This window comes from Adelges cooleyi, unplaced genomic scaffold (genome assembly GCF_023614345.1).
Source record: "Adelges cooleyi isolate 19-005CV unplaced genomic scaffold, UGA_ACOO_1.1 ACOO_flye_CR_arks_rails_tigmint_CR_PRNA_376, whole genome shotgun sequence".
Taxonomy (NCBI): Eukaryota; Metazoa; Arthropoda; class Insecta; order Hemiptera; family Adelgidae; genus Adelges; species Adelges cooleyi.
This window is the reverse complement of record NW_026096053.1, coordinates 8,095,917-8,117,221: the sequence shown is the minus strand read 5'-3', so window position 1 is coordinate 8,117,221 and position 21,305 is coordinate 8,095,917. Positions and strand designations below refer to the sequence as shown.

At 30.8% G+C, this 21,305-nt stretch overlaps 1 protein-coding gene across 1 annotated transcript; it reads left to right on the top strand.

The window, feature by feature from the left end:
• The first annotated feature begins 6,669 nt into the window (after positions 1–6,669).
• LOC126841065 (J domain-containing protein) lies at positions 6,670–15,809 on the top strand. The gene is made up of 4 exons (XM_050577309.1): positions 6,670–6,844; positions 11,628–11,729; positions 11,811–11,927; positions 14,889–15,809. The coding sequence occupies exons 1-4, from the start codon at positions 6,758–6,760 to the stop codon at positions 15,072–15,074; spliced, it is 492 nt and encodes a 163-aa protein (XP_050433266.1). The 5' UTR covers positions 6,670–6,757; the 3' UTR covers positions 15,075–15,809.
• The last annotated feature ends 5,496 nt before the right edge of the window (positions 15,810–21,305 follow it).

Here is a 21,305-nt window from a genome sequence, read left to right as displayed (position 1 = left end):
CTTAGCATTTTTTCTCTACCTTACGATAAAAATATTTGCAATTACGCCAAACCATTTTTTACACCAAAAAATTTAATTTGAAAAATATTTTTGCACAATTTTTGGCTCTTGCGACCATTTCAATATTTTTGAAAAGTGGATAGATGGAAAGCTCGCCCTTTTTAGTATACAATATGTCAATTTTAGAGTGGGATGGAAATTAAACTAAATGAAAAGATGGCTTGGCGAACTTCGGAAACCCCCGCTGATCTAGGATAGCCCGCATCAGCAGGGGTTTTCATCTTTTCACTTATGTGTTCATTCAAATCTGGCTATGGCCCCCAATCGTAATTTCATTATATCCATATTGTTTGAATAACGTGATTTTATACAAAGATTATCTTTTATTTTATTTTTAAAAGTCACCTTCTAAAACCGGTCTTTAAAATAATATTCTTAACTCGAAAATTAAATCGTCCACTGTCGACGATTAAAATAAACACATTTTATTCGAAACTTTTATCACCGAAAAAATACTCTTACTATAACGTTTCGAAACCGCCGTTTTATTAATTTTTAACAATGTTAAAAATTCTTCGTTACAATAGATATTTTTAACCGGGCAAGTTTTTACTAGGAAATGTTTATGGAACGATAAAATTGGGTTATTCACGTGCGTATATTTTAGCTCACTTGAGTATATTTTCAAAAAAGACCAACGGTATCCTTCGGGCGGGGAATACTGTTTTATTTTTTATGCTTACCAATAGTTAAAGTCTGAAAAGGTCTGTTCCGCTAGTTTTAGCCCAAAACTTAGGTTTGTCCAAAAGTTTATCGCGATCGTTTGTAACTGGTGTCGTTATTGCAACGAGCCGAACGTTTGCTATACCGGTGTATACTTACCGCATTAATACCGGTTTAATCCTTCTGACAAAAAGGGATAAGTAGACTTAAATATACTATGCAATTCAGATTACCGGTCGTGTATAAATTAATACGTTTAGCGGAAAAGTTATTTTTAGCGAATTCGACTGCACAATAATACTTTAGACACTATAACATCAGATCCCTGTATACATATACAAGGGTGATCCTTTTATAGATTAACTTTAGATATTTACTTTATACACTTATTATCTCTTAACATTATATTATCTTATCATATTGCAAATTTTTTTTTTTTGAAAATATTTTTTTTTATGTTGTTTTTAATATTATAAAATTACTAAATATTTACATTTTTTACAATTTTCCAGACCTCTACTGACTTTTCAAACTTAACCTAAGTTAATTTAAACCATATACGTTAAAGGGAAAATGAGCGCCTTGTCCTTAACAATCATCTCGTACTCTTTTAAATGAAAGTTATTTTTATCTGGATTCAAATAGCAATAAGTATTTGAACACTTGCAATTTAGAAAGCCAAGTATTCGGATGCTAATATTTTAATACTTACTAATTACTTATTTTCATCACTTAGTGTCATCAAGCATTCAACAAGCTCAGGTGCTTTTAAATTGGTCGACGAACAATTTGGCAGTGGCATTTTTTTAGCTTACATACTTACATTTTTGGACGCCGTCATGTAATAAGCAGAACAAAAATTTACTAAAGCCAAAAAGTATGTTCAACCAAACGGTTACGTAAATAAATAAGCGTTAAGTATAGGTACAATAAATTGTATAATTGTATACTATATTAATAACAATAATTAGTTAAATAGAAGTTAGAACAATTTATTATTGAGTTACTCGCTGTTATTTGTAAAACAGTTTAAGGTTTATCAAAAAAAAAATATGTATAAAAGTAAAATTCAGTTTCATTTTACTACATTACTAAAAAAAATTTTAACCTAAAAATTACACAGATTGATGAATTTATAATTTAAAAAAAATAATTGAGAGTTCCTATTAGACAAGAGAGAATTATTTTATGGTATTCATCCTGCGGGGTAAGTAATATAATTAATAATCAGTCATTTGCTTAGTTTAGGTTAAAAGAAAGCGGAGATAATAAATGACAACGGAAAGTGGACGAGGGATATATAAAGTTAAACGCTTTATCACAACAGTAATTATTAATTTTATAAAAAAGAATCTACAAGTTTAAAAGATTAACAAGTAGAAATTCTTAAAGTAAAATTGATGTTCAAACCTTTTTTCTTCCACACCGCTGATAAAAATGTATTACCAACTTTTAATTATAATTAAAAAATGCAATCATATCTAAAAAGTTTAACGTGAAACACAGAAAGTACATTAAAAGCCATTTAATACCCAACACAAGAATAATTGATTAAGAAACAAAAAGTAAAAGCAACACAGACACATAACCGTTATAAAACTTCTTTGTGAAATTCAAAACCAATTTAACTGACTATTATGCCAAGCATTCCAAACAATATCTCGACTTAAAAAAATAGTGTTAATACTTATCAGCTCTGAATTTTTAATGAATATATGAAAAACTTAAAATACTCCATTCGGTGAACCAATAATTTATTATTTTTATTTTTCTTATGGCATTTTGCAATTTGCAATGTTATAATTTATGAAATCAATATAAATTTGGTGTTATTGAAATAATGAAATACTTAATTTTAAATTAATTAAAATCGAAGCTCATAGAACCAAACCAGCTTCATCCACAATATTCCAAATTGTATTCTTTTGCAATACATAATTTTATATTTCAGATATTTTTAAAGATCAACTAACATCAATCTCAAAAACGACATTGTCTTTACGGAGTTACACGTAATTACATCTAATAAATAATTTTAAACCATTTTACTGTAATTGATTTTACTAGTCTGTTTTTAAACATTTTTTTTTATTAAATCATAATAGTTTGTGGGTTAAGCTGTTTTCTATAAATTAAAATTATAATTTATTTAGTCATATTTTTATAATTTAGCTAATCCAATATCTCATTAGTAATTTACCCCCATAGAACTTTTTTTTTTTTGTAAGGGTAATAATTTTATTGAGCCTGTAAAGTACGGTCTAAGCTCTACAAAAGTAATACTTAGGTACTAAATACAAATAGGTGTACAATTATGGCGAAACACAACCCTTAATGAGTTCATTAACTCAATAAGCTTAGGAAAAGAAAAGGAAAATATTATACATTATCCACGCGCTGTCGTCATAAAAGGTTTGAACGAATTCAATTACATTCTTATATAAATCAGCCCTACATAATGATTGTATTGCGTTAAAAAAATTTAGTTCAATAAAATATGTTTAGTTTTTAAAAATAGTCTTAAAAATAATTTGTCACATATAAGTAAAATGTACACACAATTATTACATCAAAGCTGAAGTCGTTTAAGATATTTACTGGTTCATAATTACTGAATCGTACAATAAAATAATAATTTAAAAAATATTTCTTTTTTCATTCTAAGGAGTTGAATTAATTTTTATGGAATCGTAGGGAAGCGAGCTAGAGTGGTTCAAAAAAATTACACAATCCCTTTATGCTTTAACCTCTAAATTTAGTTGGAGACAATAGTGGACTGTTATTTCCGTGTAAGCGGTTTGTAAGATATTTACGCTAAATATGCTTATTATAGTAGTAGTGAAAATACATGCAAATTACAATATTATTAATATTAACGTTGTTGTTTCATTTGTTAGGTACAACTATTACAGTGCCGCGATCTGACAGTAAATAATTTAACCGTTATCCCGGTCATCACCGGCCGCACGCGTTAATGAGTTATGTAATTTGTTAGGTACGGTAAACAATTACGGCTTTTGAGAGACCAAAATAAAAATAAAAAAATATATAAATCGTCAAAGCGTCTGGTGCAAAGTAGTGGTAGTTTTCCGCGAAACGCAGGCGTGATGAATGTATTTAGCCATTTTTTTATCACACTTCCACGACATCCATTTGCGACCGACTGAACGAGTCCGTATAATTCCAATAATATATTATAGCTTTCGGTAGACTCGAATAGGCACTTTAAAGAAAGCCGCATTGAACGAAAAAAACGATTTAAGAGAATCGTTCGGGCTCCGTAAAAGATTTAACAAATAACCCGATTTTTATGTTTTGATATTTGGTTTTCTTAGTGTATCTAGAATAAAAAAAAAAACGTCACGTTTTCCCCGTTCTTGTTATCCTCCAGTTCGGACGTGTAACTCGATTGGCCCGAAAGCGATTCCTATAGTGGATTCTCGACTCTACAAAATTCCATCCTTACTTATGCGAGAATTTCCGAACCGTACAGTCGTCTTGTGTGTTGTGGTTGACCTCGAGAGGCGACGAAAATCGAATACCTATATTTTATCAACAACGTACGGCGGTAGGATTTACTATAGGTTCGATCAAAAACCCAGAATAGGTATATCGCTTTTTTTATTTAAAACGATAATTTTTTTAAACCGACAGTCGATTGAGGAAGTTCGGAGGAATTTATTCGAGACATGTTTCGCATCACGTTAATGTGTAATTTATTATTTATATATTGTTATATATATTGTTACCTGATTATACAGTATCTTTTCGACCAAATACAAAATACAAGATACATGTATCTTAAGTAATAAGATACAAGATACAGTATCTTTTTTAATGATATAAAATACAAAATACCAGTCTAAATAACAAAGTCTGTAATGAACATTAACCTTTTTTTTTTTTGTTACTTTTTTTGTGTTATAGTTAAACTTTGCATACTTGACATCATGTTATTGCCTATCGGCAATCTATTAATTAACAAAAGTAGCCATAATTTTAAGAAATATTGAATTATTAATATTTAATGTAGTCATTATTACAAGTATAAATCTCAAAAAAGTAATAGCAATAATTAATAAAAACTTGGCTTCCTACAATTAGCGTGATTGCATAGTAAAATAAGAAAATAGTGATGTATGTACTAAGATTATCTGCGTGCATTACTTCCTCTACCCATCCTAAACTTTAAAAGTAATCCTCAAAAACTGGTTATCGGCCATTCAAAATGTTCAGCATATTGTTCTTAATAAAATAGATATCTTGAATATAAATTTTTTTTTTAAATAATTAAAAAAAGTAAAACATTTAAGAGCAATAAAAACCGTGGTGTTTATAGCAAAAATGAGTATGAATAAAATAAAATACATTTTTAAAAATATTTATTATACAAAAGTTATTTCATTTATCTCATATCTTTGTGGAACATCCTGTATACATATAAAATAATCACAGTCTCTTTATCATTAAGTAATATTGCACTCTTGTTTGTCTTTTAGGAACATAAGTTGTTCAAATACTTCATCAGATAATTGAGATCTGGTAGGGGACTGTACAAAACTAGCATGTGAAAAGTACCTTGAAGAAGTATCTTGATTAAAAAAATACAATAAGTATATTAAATACTCGTATTTTAGATACTGCCCATGAGCCCATCCTTGATTGTTACTATGTACGCAGTACGATTACAAATCAACATATAATAATTATAACAAACAGTACAATGATCTTAAATTTTTTTACTCGTTAGCTAGATTTGTCTACTCGTTTACTCAAATTATTTACTCGATTTTTTATTTAATTTGCTTACTCTTTTATTTAATTAATTTGCTCGTTAGCGCAAATTTGTTTACTCGTATACTCAATTTATTTACTCGATTTTATCGTTTATAGTTAACACCATTTGTTTATTCTTTTACTCAGATTACTTACTCGATTTATGTCTCTCTTGATTTATTGATTTATTTTTACTTACTCTATCTATTTATTTACTCATTTACTCAAATGGTTTACTCTGTATTTATTTGATTTGCTTTCTCGTTCATTCGATTTGTTTACTCTTCTACTCAAATTATGTGTTTGATTTATTTATTTAAATTTTTTACTTGTTTTTTAATTATTTACTCAATTTACTTATTTTAAAGATTTATTTACTCGTTTACTCAAATTATTAAATTATAAGTACTTGTACTCATTAAATTAGTTACTTATACTAATCATTGGCAAAGCTTTAAAACATTACCATGCTTCTACAAAATATTTTATAAGTTTAGCTCAAAATCTCACAAATTGTTCGTCTATGTATCCGCTGTAATTAAATTTGTTTGTTTGTTACAATACGCTTATTGTGAACGCGGTCGCCGGTAGGAGCTTCCGAATCAATCGATACAGCTCGATAGAGCGTATTAAATCCGTGACGTACACGATGTAACGCGCACCGGCCGGAAGGTGAAAGGCGAGATAGTGGTGGCAATGGATATCGTTTTTAGCCGGGCCGGACGGGAACGTGTTGCTGCTGCATTTAACGATCACGACCGCGACAAGCCGCCGTAGTCGTTATCGCGGACTTACGCCCGATTCTACGTTATCATTATAGATATAGGCTACCCCTGTTTTGTTTTTTTTTTCCCACCCGGGACAAACCGGCGGACCCCCCCATCTCTCTCGGATCGTACCGAATACAATCGGATTTACACCGTTGTGTATTGGACGCCAAATGGTGGTGGGGGGGGGGGGTGAAGAGAGGGTAGCAGTAATTATTCGGACTTTGGCGGCCTTTCCAGCGGATTTTCACAAAACGCATAACAACCGCGATGGCGGTGGTGGCCGTCGCCGAATAAACACAAGCGCGCCGCGTCGGCCACGGCCGGAGAAGGGAGCCGACAGTGACCGGTGGGAGGAGAAGGCGGTGGGAGAGACCGAGTGAGATGGCAGCCGCCGATAGCTCATATACACAGCCACACCAGCGGCAACCATCTGGGTCAGTGAGTCACGCGCACAGTTGCGAAAGGGCGTGCGGCGACACGACGACAATATGACGACCGTCTCCGAAATTCTGTCCTACGACAAGTCGGCCCAAGACGATTTTTACGCCCTGTTGGGATGCGATCTGACGTCTACGGTATGTATCCACACACTAGAATCGCATGTTAACACCATTACTATACCCTGCAGCGTATTTAGCTCTAAAAACAACGGTCAACAGGTCGAACGACATAGTTTGTCGGTCACGTCCTCTCGTACCCATACTTGTAAATAGGTAGGATATATATAGTCTAGACTCGATACGTATGTATAAGTACCTATGTATGTAGCAGTAGATCATGGCCGGAGTACGCAATTATTTGTAAACCGCCCTCCCAGGGTGTCGACTTGGATGCAAGAGATGCACGGGGCTACACAATGATTATTATCGGCACAATCACAATGGCGAGCGTGGTCAGATTATAGCGGTTTTTAGCCCAAAGGGACGTATCCAATACGCGGGCTCTTAGGATTAATTCATACACGGCAACTGAGGGAAAGGTAATTACCGAGCAGAGCCAAAGCCAGATTTCCAAAAAGTCTCTCTGGACTACGGCCGGGTACCTACGGTCGTATTGGCCTATCTGAATTGTTTACCCCCTGAACTATATTATCGTTTTCGATTAGCCCCGGGGGTGCCGAATGGACGAACCGTCTCGGCCAATAATGTTAGGTACTGTGCAATAACTGTTGCGTAACGCGGTTTGGAGCTGTTAAAGTGAATGCACATCGTACGGGTTATACATACATGTGGCGTCGGCGCCGGTCGTTTTAATGGAAATCGCCATCGGGCCGGCTCTGTTTGATACGTACCTAAGTACAATAATCGTGTTAAGCGCACTCCACGCGCGTTTCGCAGTAACAACAAAAACCAACGACAACAGCTCTACATTATAATAATGTAATAGCAAAATACGCCTACCGCGGGCAAGTGTGTAATATTGTTTACGGTATTGAATCCGGTCGACGTTGGATTTTAATAAAAATAATATATCCCGTCGGCTCTCTTTGCCTGTTTTCCCGTTTTCCGCACCGTCGTTCAAAGGCCTAAACGATTGAGAAAATAAAAAGAGACGGCATACAAATATTATAATATTTTATTTTTCATTGTGACGACGACACGGGTCGTCTTATCCCGAAATCGAAACGTTCGAAAGGACCGAGCGGTTTTATTATTATATTTAAAAATATGTACAAAACTTCCAGATTAATCATTCGGTTTGGTTAACGTGGAATATCCCTTATCGTAATATATAATAATACATACTATGGTACAGTGACGTGTGACGCAAAAATTATTCAGAAGATTTTTTTCTGTCATAATACCGCAAGGGAAACCGTTTGGCATAACTTGTTTGGTCGTTGGTTTCCAAGTTCCAACAAACGCTAGATACCTAGTGGTTTAATTATTCATGTATTAGGCATTAGACGCCCAGAGTAATTATAATCCCGGTTAAACGTTCCTAGCACGCAATACGGTAGTTTTTGCTGCACAAACGACCATTTTGATCTGTGTGTAAAAGCGAAATTATGCTCATCGACTGTACAAAAGAGATTAGTCATACGTGAAAAATTGATTAGATTATCTCTGCTCAAATAATATCTAGAGCGCATCACCATCAACTTGTACGAAATCGCACGAATTCGAAAAATTCTGTTCAAATAAATATGTATGTCACATCTTAATAGTTGACCATAGCCTAAATAGTTTTAAAATATCCAAAATACCGAGGCACTTCATCATATAAAAATAATGTAATATTATAATGTTATAATTCAAGTGTTTTCTACTATTTCATGAACAAAATCCTATTAACAATTTTTTTTTTTTTTCGAAATGAACGATACTAAATTAAATTCCAAAAATCCGCTAAAACCGATTGTTTTCATAAAATTACTAAATAGTTGTTTACCTTTAAAAAATGTAATAAATGCTAATTATTACTATTACACTATAATATAATACTATTTATTTTTCTTCTTCTCATATTTATATTATAATTGTTGAGCTTCAATAACAGTTTTGGTGAAAGCTAAAAAAGAAAAAGATCTTCTACCGGATTTTATGATAATGCGCAAATTGGATTCCATACCCATCTCTTATGTGCTTGGGATGAAATATGAATACAATGTTAATTTTACTGTCGACATAAGTTTTCAACAAATGTGTTATAGCCCTTTGAAACAAAACACCTGCGAATGTAATTATATTTTAAGTTACCTAGTTGAATTTGGCATAGATTACAAAGCCGTCGAGTCAAAAACGTTGAACAACTAAGTACATATTATTATTATATCATATTACAAACGATTGTAGCAACATATTATGTTTAACAGGCTATTCTGAAAATTGAAGTAGCCAAATAATAGGTCTACTCACTTCAATGTGTATTATTTTTCATGACGAGAAGAAAATTAATTAAAACGTAATTTCATTGTATTATTTTATTATAAATAAAAAAGATATTATAGTAGAACAATTTTATTAGTCAGCTCGAAAAAAAACAAATCTTTTACATTTTGGAAATTTGTTTGTATATTATTATGTGCTTTTGCGATAAGCGACATTAGTTAATTGCCACAGAAAAAGAAAAAAGTGTTATAAATCTTTATGATAAAATTATTTGCATACCGGGTATAATCTTACACTAGGTGTTTGTCAAACTAAAATCAGTGTTTGGTTTGGGTGATTCTTTATTTTTGCTTTGCCTCTTATTATAAATTCCAAAAAAAAAAATGGAATGCGCATTAAAAATATATTTGTAGTAAATTTTTGAGAAAAAACCTGTTTTTATAAAGTATCGTTAATAATAACCGACTGAGAATACCAGGCAATGTTTTATTACTACTTATTTTAACCAATGGAAAAACGAAGACGCTTAAAAAAAATCGATGAAACGTTAATCATAAGCCATTGCTTTTGAATAATATTAAAAATTTAATGGTTACAATTATTGATGCTCCGTACTAATATAGTTGCTATTCTATAGTGCAATGGACTACTACTTTTAATAGGTACATGATTAACACAGCCGCGGTCGTTATTAAAAAAAATCATTTAGACCAATCACTTTTTGCACGTTGTGTCAATCAAAATTTTAAGTAGGTCAAAACCTAGGTAAACACATATTTTATGGACATAAAATTAATTTAATAAACTTTGCGGTATTTATTTAAATTATAAACGACGTTCTTAGATCATAACACGTACTTGTTTTTATATAGATTGATCAATCTGATACGCATTTTCTCGGTAAATATAAAATATTTTGAAAATTATTTTTTTTCCTATACTTTTAGACATATTTTGCTTTATTATTCAATACTATTTTCATTCCTTATAAGTTATACGTAACAGAAGTATGCACTTTGTTTTTTTAGTTGGGAACACGTATTTTTAATTCCATAAACATGTAGATAACATTTTTTTTTAAATATTAGCGTCTAAATTTTTAATTTTCACCAACATGTTCGTATGCTACGATTTTGTAAAGATATACATTTAAGATCAATATTCGTTCGGTTTTTACAACAGTAGCACAACAATTTCCCATTAAACAATATTATTAACCCACACTGTCACCGGTACTGTGATTGAATAGGTAGATAAAAGCCGCTTGTCTATATTCGTCTTAAAACATTTCATTGTGTCGGACACTGCGAACATAAATTTTATGGGCTACTGGATTTTGGAAAACTAAACACATTACACATATTATGACAATTTAAATTTACTCATGAAGATCCTCTGGACGACTTTTAAGCATTTGATATTTTTGCGATAAAGCCTCCGGGAAAAAAGTACTGCTGTAAGACAGAGGCATGGACTATACGTCATTTCATTAGCAAGTTCTATGATGTTATCAAAGAAATCGCTTTCAGACATCCCGAAGAAATAAGAACGTGAAATCTGCGAGTTGAAGGCAAACAACTTTTATCCAACTTATTCAATTTGCGATGAAACATGAAACTTGATCCCTGCCGTTGACTTATACCTCTCAAACTCATTTTCAACCATATTTTCGTTTTGTTATACACATACAACGAGTATACAAATATATGAAGACCGATGAGAGAAAAATAAGTTTTCTATAATTAATTTAAATATATTTCATTCTGCAATCTATTAAGTATGTCTACTAACCTATGCGGATTCGGTAGCCTGGTTAATTTGTTATAAAGAGGACTTAGAAATCTAAAATTATAATATCGCATTAAGCTAAAACAAACGGCTAAAACACAACGTTAATAATTTTTAAAGCTAACGAATGCGAATATTATGTTGTAGGTACTCAAGTGTTAGAGCCTAAACCAGCGGTTGTGGGTAAAAATAAAATGTTACTTTATTTTGTGAAAAAAGCTAAGAAAACGGTTGAAATATGGCTACCAATATAATTTTACACGAGTACCCAACGGTATTTTTATTATTTTTTCAAAGTGGCTCTCCTATTGAGTGTATGTACACTTCCGTTGAAGATTGTATCGACCAACTGTACGTTATTCGTGACCCGTTTTTAGGGGCATTCTAAAACATTTGCGTTTCTGTTTTTCCAGCATCTATGAAAAACTTTAAAAACGATTGACAATTAATAATATGATCCAGTAAATTCCGTTTTTATCGACAACGTTTTTTTTTTTAATTGTATCGGATTACGTTTTGGTCGGCTCCAAAATAACATTATACGACCGTAACTTTTTTATTGACTATTCCTTAAAACCGTTATAGTTTAATTACGCCTTTACGGCCTTTATACGATACGGAACGCGACTACAATGAACAATAGTCGATACGGCCGCCGCCATAGGGTTAGGTTAGGTAATCTACATTCATCCGACTATCATATTATGGTATTACACATTTTTTACTATTATTTAAACAGGTGGAGCAAATAAATGCAGAGTTCAAAGTGAGAGCTCTGCAATATCATCCTGACAAAAACGCCGGTGACAAAACGTCCGAGGAGATATTTCAGAAACTCAATGTAAGTATTATAAAGTATTTTAGGGCTCGCATTGCATTCGACATCCGATATTGTAAAACGACTGAGGCTGTTTGTTTGCAGGAAGCAAAAGAAACACTTTGCGATCCAGAGAAACGGGCCACTTACGATAAATGGAAGAACAGCGGTGTGGCGGTCAGCTACAAAACATGGCTGAACAACAAAGAACACTTTCAACAGGTACGACATTTTTGGTTTGGTAATTTAAACTATTAAGGACATAAATACAGTACAATAATTAATAATTGTTGTCCGACTACTTCAATAAGACCGATTTAAATTTACTTAAAATATCGAATGAAAAATCATCAAAATTATTCTTCGGACTAAATTCAATAAAAATTATTTAGATTATAATATTCCACATAAAACGTTCGATAATGGTATGTAGGGGGTTTGAACTTACTAGAGTTCTATAGCTCAGGTCGGTCAATAATGTAATTTAATTGTGTGTACACAAAAGTTATGATGTACCGGAAATCTTCAGCAAAAAAAATGTTTCTGGTTTTTTTCACAACTATACATTTTAAATAATCTTGTCAGATATTATTTAGGCTAGACCTCACTAATGAACATGTATAGGTACACTTATACCATATTACGTGTGTTATTGCATATTATTAAGTGGATATTTGCGTGGAGCCTTAAATATTCCACTGTCATGACGCCTCAAATGTTGTGGCGGACTTGTCATAAATTTATAAATACAAAATAATATGTATTGGGGTCATTCCATGCCAAATCCCCTGATGACAGATGTGTGTGCAAGTGGATTTTCTAAATAACTTAAACATATGTATCCTATTCAAATAGTTCCATAAAATCGAAAAGTAGAAAAAACAATTTAAAAAAAACTTTTTGGACTTAGGCGATGCTATAATCTGTAAATTTATTGTAAAAACGATCACATTACTTAATGACTAATTATTTTATCGAAATGGAATTTTCACTGAATAATTGTAATTTAAGTGTTCTTTTTCATAATATCCGTAAACAATTTGTTTTTCAACATTTTAAGTAGCTAAAAAATTGAAAAACAATGTCAACATGTTATAAATTTCATTAAATTTTTAGGCTGACTCAAGGTCGAAATTAAAAAAAAATATAATCTGAAACATCCAATTAGATTCTTTTAGTTCATAATATTTTTTGGACAATTTTTTATTTATAATGTATAAGTAACTTCAAAGTTTGGTATTTTACTAAAAAGTGCAATATTTAAGAGCCTATAACTTTTTAGGACTTGAATTAAAAATTCTGAAATATGTACAGCACATACTTATATGTATATAGAACATCTGGTAACAGTTTGGCGATGGAGACTTATTTTTACTAGGAGTAGTAAGAACTTGAATTTTTTAATTATTGTATTTTAGAACTACGCATAACAACTTTTAACCCCTTTTTCGATTTTATGGAAGTATTAGCATAGGATATATAAGTTTAAGGCATTTAGAAAATCCACTCACACACACATTAGGTGATTTGGCATGGAATGACATGTACTGGTTTTTTTTTTCTTTATCGTTTTTGATCGGTATAAAATGTTCAATCGTTAGTGGCAAGACTACGGTGCTTATATACGGACCGGCACTTGAAATACACAATAATATTGTTATAATATACCTATTTATATAATATAATACATGATACGTAATACAAGCTTTAAAATCGCACGCATGAATACCTACGCCAGCCATTTATTATAAAAAAAAGTCGTTTGTAACTGTACGACTCGATGCCACGAGACGTATACCCATGTGCAGAACAGCAATAAAAGCTTAATCCCCCCTCCCAAATTTGGCAAGAGTTCTCCAAATGGTCGAGTTAACACTCACGTCCGGTATGTCGTCAGCACTATATGACCACCGCTCAGTGTTGTCCACAATAAAGCACAAATCTCTAAGGAAAAAGAGAAAATATAGAGAAAAACTTAGAAAACATACAAAAACCACGACAAACCCTATTAAATCTTACCCCCCTCAACGACAATGTTTAACTCCAATAATATCCCATCTCAGTAGTTCCGATGCCTGTGAATACTATAAAATTTCATTATTACCGGTTTAAAAACAGAACGTAAACAAAATCTTCTGTTGTCCATAACTGGTTTTAAACAATTTTTTTAGCTATATGGGTGTACTCAAACAAATTTTTTACAGGTGTGTGCGATTGAACATTACTAGCTCTCTGTCAGAAATTAAGAGTTTTATTGAATTACTTATATAGAAATACTGTAACTACAAACACTGTAGTCGCATGTAGACAAAACCAATATATTTATCACAAACACTGTAATATACTATCCCTCTTAAAAAAAATACAAGATTGATATGAATAAACGAGGCTTATAAAAGTTTTTTCCGTAGTATCATGAATCTGTAGGAAAATGAAACTTACAACGTTATTTGTCATAAGTTACAAAAAGTCACACGTTGACCTTTTTCGGACTAAACCGCAGATTATATATAAATTTTATCGTGCGGTTAAAAAAAGTTTATGTCAGACTTTGTATGTTTTAATATTTTTTTGTATGTTTTAATCCTTTTGGGTAGAAATAATCCGTTTAAATCGAATATATTTATCCTGCTATATATTACAACTTTCGATGGTGGCGTATTTAAAGGGAGTGATAATTTTTTTCTATCTATCAGATATGTTTTGATAAAAAAACAAACTTTCTTGAATATGATTTCAAACGCATTTTGTCTATTAAAACTTGAAAACAACAAACTATACAATTAAACAAACAGTTTCTAGCATTGCGTATAAAGCACAAAGCATGATACACTTATTTGGGTCCGGCCAATGGCCATAAGTGAAGATAAATACAAAGTGTTAAAGGGCAACCTTTTTTTTACAACTTTCAGTTTGTTATAAAATATGTTATACATGTTATGAATATTAGGTGTTAATTGTTATCAAAGGAACAAGTGTCGTTTTAACTGGAGAACTCCATTATTACTGTTTTTTCATCGTGTTATATGCAGTATGCTTACTTAAATGCTTTAAGTAGGTAGTGCCTACTTGTAGATACTACAATAATAATTTCAAGTCAGGTTTTTAACGTTTAGGTATATTTGTGACAAATTTAAGATCAAAACAAGCTGATTTCCTTATTATTAATTTTGTATTTTCTAGTCCATGCACTGGGCCAACATGAAAACCAAAGACAGGATGTTGCCTGGCGGAGAAGGGCCGTCTTCGGGGTCGGTTGCTTCCAGGAGAGCGTCCGAAGGCGGAGTGAACTTGGGCGCCAGCAACGTCAAATGGGACGCAAAATCAAACGCTGACATCATCAACAAGTTCCGCAATTATGAAATATAATACCTACCTATTGCGCGATTAACGTTTTCGAAACATTCCTTCGTTTTCCAAATTACTTTTATCGTTCGAATGCCGTCAAAAATATATAAGATCATCCTATCTGAAACAATATAAAAAGCTATACCCCCTGCCCTACCGGGTCAAAAGACGACTCCCCACCTACGGCTATACTATATCACATTTGTCGATGAACATGTTATACATATTATTTAATTAAAGCGACGCACAACTGTTACCTATCACGTCTGTTTTTAAAAGGGTATACACTATAAACAATATAATTATTATACGTTTTGGGGTAAAATCAGGGATTTTTTTTTTTTTTAGTTTACCTTTGGGTTAACCTACCTTCGAATTTATTAGATTTTCGAATGAATCTACGTTTACACCAGTAGTTATCACTTATCGTCTAGTCATTATAATAATTTTTTTTTTCACGTAACTGAATATTATTGCGTTTATTTTTGGATCCTATCACCAGCACAAGATATCACATTTTACAATCATTAATCTGTTAAGCAATCATTTTTAATATAAATTTAAGTAGGTACCTGTTCATTAACAAATCGTAGTTCGTAGTTGTTTTAATGTTAAAAATGTACCTATGTAGTTTTTAAATCACAATATTGTCAAATCAAAAATCAAGCAATACAATGTTTAACTATGTCGAACAACAGTTTAGAGTTAGTTCAATTACGTGATTTTTTAATTTATTAAAAAAAAAACTATTTTAAATGTCTTGTTCTAAATATTATTTGAAAATAAAATCAACCTTCTATTGTCATATGAGAACTACATTGTTTCATTTTAAGGGTGAAAATATACTCAAGTGTCATTGCGCCTGTACCAATATAAAATAAAATAAAATCAACAACCCTATCTTAGGGGCCATTGCGTTTATAAACGAATATCGGTTCAAGTTTTACAATTAGTTTTTTTAAAACAAAGTAAATAGTATAAAACGTTCTACGATGAAATTAAAATTTGAAGAGCTAAACAATTTTGCACCCCCGTAAAGCTGTATAAAATTAATAACTATGTAAAAACCTAAAAATCCAATCTACGTGTATGTAACACAAATATATAAAATTTTGAACTGATCGATTGAAACAAAAAAATATACAGTTTTAACAAAGAAAAAAATTATTATTGCATAATATTACTTTATTGCGAGGTTATAAAATCAATTAGAAAACATTTTATTCCTGAAAGACATAAGAACTAATAAAACAAATTTCTCTAAATAGCATGTTTAATTAAAACAACAAACTAAATATCAACATAATGTTAAGTTAAAGAATTATATCGATTATTACTAAAGCTCACCATTTCTTTGGTAATTAATTTACAGGTGACTCATAAGGATAAGACACTGGTTTTCTTTTAAAATTATTAAAATTTTGAATTTTTTAGTTTTTGGAGATACTTTAGTTTATGTTATTATACAATATTAGACAATATTCAAATGTGTATGTTACTTAGTATTTCCTAAAGCTTTATCAAGTTTTGAAACTTAAATGGTATTAGTTAAATATTTAAATTAAGAATAATTTAACTCATTGATAACCAGTTTTAAATAAATAGCTTTAAAGTTCAAAATTCAGAACGGGAGGTAGAATGTGATTGAGTAATGCGCACAGATAAAAAAAACTCTATCTCCGCCCTTCCTACTGTCTTAAATTTTAAACTTTAATAACTTTATTAATTGTTAAAATAATTTAATTTTTGTTTTATATTTAAATTTAACAATTTTTTTAATAAAAAAAAAAAATAATTCAAACTAAATGTGGTATAAAATACCAACTCGTGTGGTTAAGTGTTAAAATTAATACACATTTAATAACAACAATAGAAAATGTCATTCTTTTACGTACAATAATTATGCAAAATAGGCAAAATATTCTCCCATCTCCAAAATATGCTCTAATATGCAAAACAAATTATATTGCATAAGACCACTAAATGTAAATGTAAAAGCAGATAAAATCGGTCTCTAATAATGATAGCCTTAAACGAATGCAAAGATAAAAAGTTAGAGTGTAATAGTTTAACTGATAATAATCATTATGGATAACCACGGGATTTTAAGTAATTCACAGGATTTTTGGCAAATTAAAATTTTAAGAAACACTCGCTTGGACTGCCAACCTAACGGTTTATGTTGCATAAAATGGCTTGTGGCTGTATTTAAAAACGAACAATAAAATTATTACAAAGTCCGCCGTCCGCCATAGCCGACCCATTTCCGTATAACCGTTTTACAATACTGTTATCGTTATAGCCAAGTATGAGACAAGGTACTTAAAAACGAAATTGTAGCCCGCTCGGAATGAGCACCATAAACGTATATATTTAGACGATAAAAACAATAACGTCTTATTATTATAGAATAACTTTGCGGCTTAAAATATGCACAGCAGCTGTTGGTAGCTATGCGTTTATTACCGTTGCCTTTGTGCGCTTTTTACTCGGGTTTTTGTCGGATGAGCGTCGAAAAGAACATTTTTTTCCGTCGAACAAAGTAATGTTAGGTCGTCAAACGAAACTGACTAACCTAGTAAAGATAAAACTCTTATAGGATTTTTGTCGTATACTTACTTAGGTATTTGTATAACACAATTAAACATTACGTACTAATGTATCATGTATGTAACTAAACGTATGTTTAGAAAGAGGATAAAATATAATGTCGTTTTGGACCGCTACGGATTGCGATAATTAAAAGGATGGCTCATCGTTGATTTTCAATGGTAAAACATGTTTACACAAAACAAATAAAAGCACCTTTCAAAGTGATTTTAGAGATAAAACACTTGCCATAAAAAAGATAGAGGGCAAGATTTCCTAGGGAGCTTCGTTGGCGTATTTACATTTTGTGGCTATACATAGAATGTCATCAACCACTTTCACTTATATAGAGTAGACCAAAAGTAGAGTGCAACGGTAGGTATTGAAGACTGGACAGATGATATAAATATTAAGTTATCTTCTCGTTTTATGAGGACTCTTCGCCCAAGAGATGTTTATAAACCAATTGGGCAAATGTTTAACTGTTATTTGTTTGTATTGTCCGGACACTTGACAAAAATTTTAATTTTTATAAAACACGTACCAAGTAAGTTACATATGTTAATAAGTTCATACTAAAGAGAACGAAATATCATCGTTTATAAAAAGTCTATTTTATTTTCAGAAAACATTTTATTTTTAAACCGTTATCATTTTTTACAACGACATTTTATCACCGTCATATAATTTTAAGTTAAATCAATTTAATAGTACCTAAACTACAATACAACACAACAAAATTTAACTTTTTGTTTTTTGGAACCGAAAAACATCAATTTTTTCTGAATTTTGTCGATGAATCTGAAACTATAAAATTATTTTTTAAATCACCTTTCAAATTTTAAATAATATACCAAACAAAAATCAGAATTTCCAAATTTTATTATAAAATCAAAAAAAAAAAATTGAATTAAAAAACCTACTTAGTATTTGGAATAGAGTTTAAAAAATCATATAAACGTACATTCACGCTGAAATTATATACCTTAATAATTCTTGAAATAGCGCTTTAGTAAAATGTTTTCTTTTTGTCTTACAATAGAAAAGTTTTTAGAGGTATATACTTACAATAGATATGTTTATAAAGATTAGTAGCATGTTATTTTCTCAGCTATATAGATATGTGTAAATAACGTGTATTATTTCATACACATAAAGTCTGCTGTCTGTCGGACTGTCGTGTTACATTTGTAAAAAATGGAAGTCACAGACCTTTGATAAAATATAGTCTATAATGGTATACATATTTTAATTTGTATATATGTATACATTTATATAAACGGTAGACCTGACACACATGACACATCTCAACATAATACCGAAAAAGCAATGGTAAATGCATTAATCAATAGGTAAGTGTATTTATACACATGACTTGTTATTATTTTATTATAAACTTTCACTCGATTTTCGTTTTCTCTCATTACAACATTATCTACCTTATTGTGTGCCTATTAGGCTATCATGTATACAAACTATTCAACGATTTTTTTTTTGTATTTCACGCGGTCTTCGGTATATTATTATTCAGCATTAAAATCATAAGAAAATATAATATCTAATACGCGTCGATTGATAATATTGATATAATTAATTAGCTTTGAATAACATAACATACGGGTAGCTTGTAAAATATTGCTCACATGAGGCGAAACCCAGTTTTTTGCTTAAACACAAACGTTTTAAAAAATCAGTAAAATGCACTTTTTTATTTGCATTAGAAATGTTTGATATTTTTTAGAACGATTTTATAGGTGTGCCTTTTTTAGGCTTTTACAGCTGGGCGGACTTATTCTCTTTCCTAAATAAAGTATGAAAAACACGGTGGAACGGAAATTAAAAGCATAATTTGGCAAATCAAAAATAGTGTTCAGTTGCCAAATAAGACACCACTGAACAAGTCGGATGATTAAATAAAATTAGTTGTAAAAAACATAAATTAGTTATGACATAAATCTAATTTTAACTTATTTAAAATTACATTCGACAGTCGACTTATTCCCCTTAGCAAACAAACATGTTCAAAATTGTTTAAGTATATTTTATAGGCTTCAGAGTGACGACTCGTTCCTTAATAAAACTCTTTGACGTGCCAACGTGTTCGTCTGATGACTACAACCAACACTGTTTACTAAATACCTTATATCTATTTAAAAATAAAAACACTAGGAAAATGTAAAAAATTAAAAAAAAAATTAATTTAAATTATAACCATTAATACAGGTAAATTAGGTATGACTTTATAGTACCCCTTTCTTAATAGGACAGCATTTATAGAAGTCCAATAACAAACCGTTGTCGATGCAGTCAACAGAACATTAAGGTAGGTACTTTTTTTTGTACAACAATAATTAACATCGGTATTTAAATTAAAAAAAGAAGAAAGAACGAAACGCCGGATGTCTTTCTTTTTATTCACCTTAAAGTTAAGTCGTTTGTGAAATTCATTAGCACAAGCCAAATGATCATTAACACGAGTGCTAGTTAATGGTTGAGAAACTTTTTACAGCGTGGTGAAACAATTATTCAACTTGTAAAAAAAAATAATAATAATAACTAAAGTCAAGAGAAGGTAAAAATGCGGTCGCAGGCTATTCGTCGTAACCAACAATTTACATTTACCGCTAAGAGGACGTTATAAAGCCAATTTTTCAACGTTAAAACATACCTAAGCAGAATAAATTTAGAGGAAAAATAAAAGATGACAAGATCATAAAATGACATATCCTTTTTTAATAAACCTAATACTCGTATTTCGCTTAACATTTAAAATGTTTTTTTTTACTTTCTTAAAAAAGCAGAAGGCTATAACTTTTTTTCACGTTATTTTCAAAATAGTATATGACATTGTTCCCAAAATTTTGTTATCTTCTTGATTTCTTAATAAGTATTTTTGATCTAAATCAACCATGGACATTAAGATTTTGCAAAAAGTTGCCTACACCTAACTCCTTAATAAATAGGGGGTATATCACATTCTCTTAAAACCTTATTATTTATAATGTGTGTTCCATCAGCAAAATACCACGTCATTCCCCACAGTGTAGTCGAACTATTTCACTAAGAGCTTACTCTGAATCAGTACTCGTTTAATACTTATCTATTTTTTTTTTAATCAGCTTATTTTCTATTCTTTATAACATCCTCTTCAACTTGATAAATATACACAACACAGTTTTAATTTTCATACATATATAAATCATATTTTATTTTTTACTAAATAAACAACATTTGATTTAATATAATATTATAATATAATAAAAACAAAGGGATCACAGAGTTAAATACATAGAAATCTATAGTACGTCTAGAAAAGTACCATCAATTGAAATACATACAATTTTTCGTCTACGATTGACGATAGTGTTAGCTGATACAAACGGTGAAATCGAGCTATCACATTGCACATAAATAATAATAATAATAATGATAATAATATTAGTATCCAGCCGCTCGGGGACTCTTAGCGGAAAACTTGTTTGGATTAAGTATATAATCATTATTGTTCGCGTGTACATTTTAAGAAACGTATCTATCCGAGCAACAGTGAATCTACTAACAACATAGTACAGTGTACACAATCAATACGTATATTATAAATTATAATGTAACTAAAAAAAAACAATTTAATATAAATCACTTTTTAAAAATATTATTTTAACT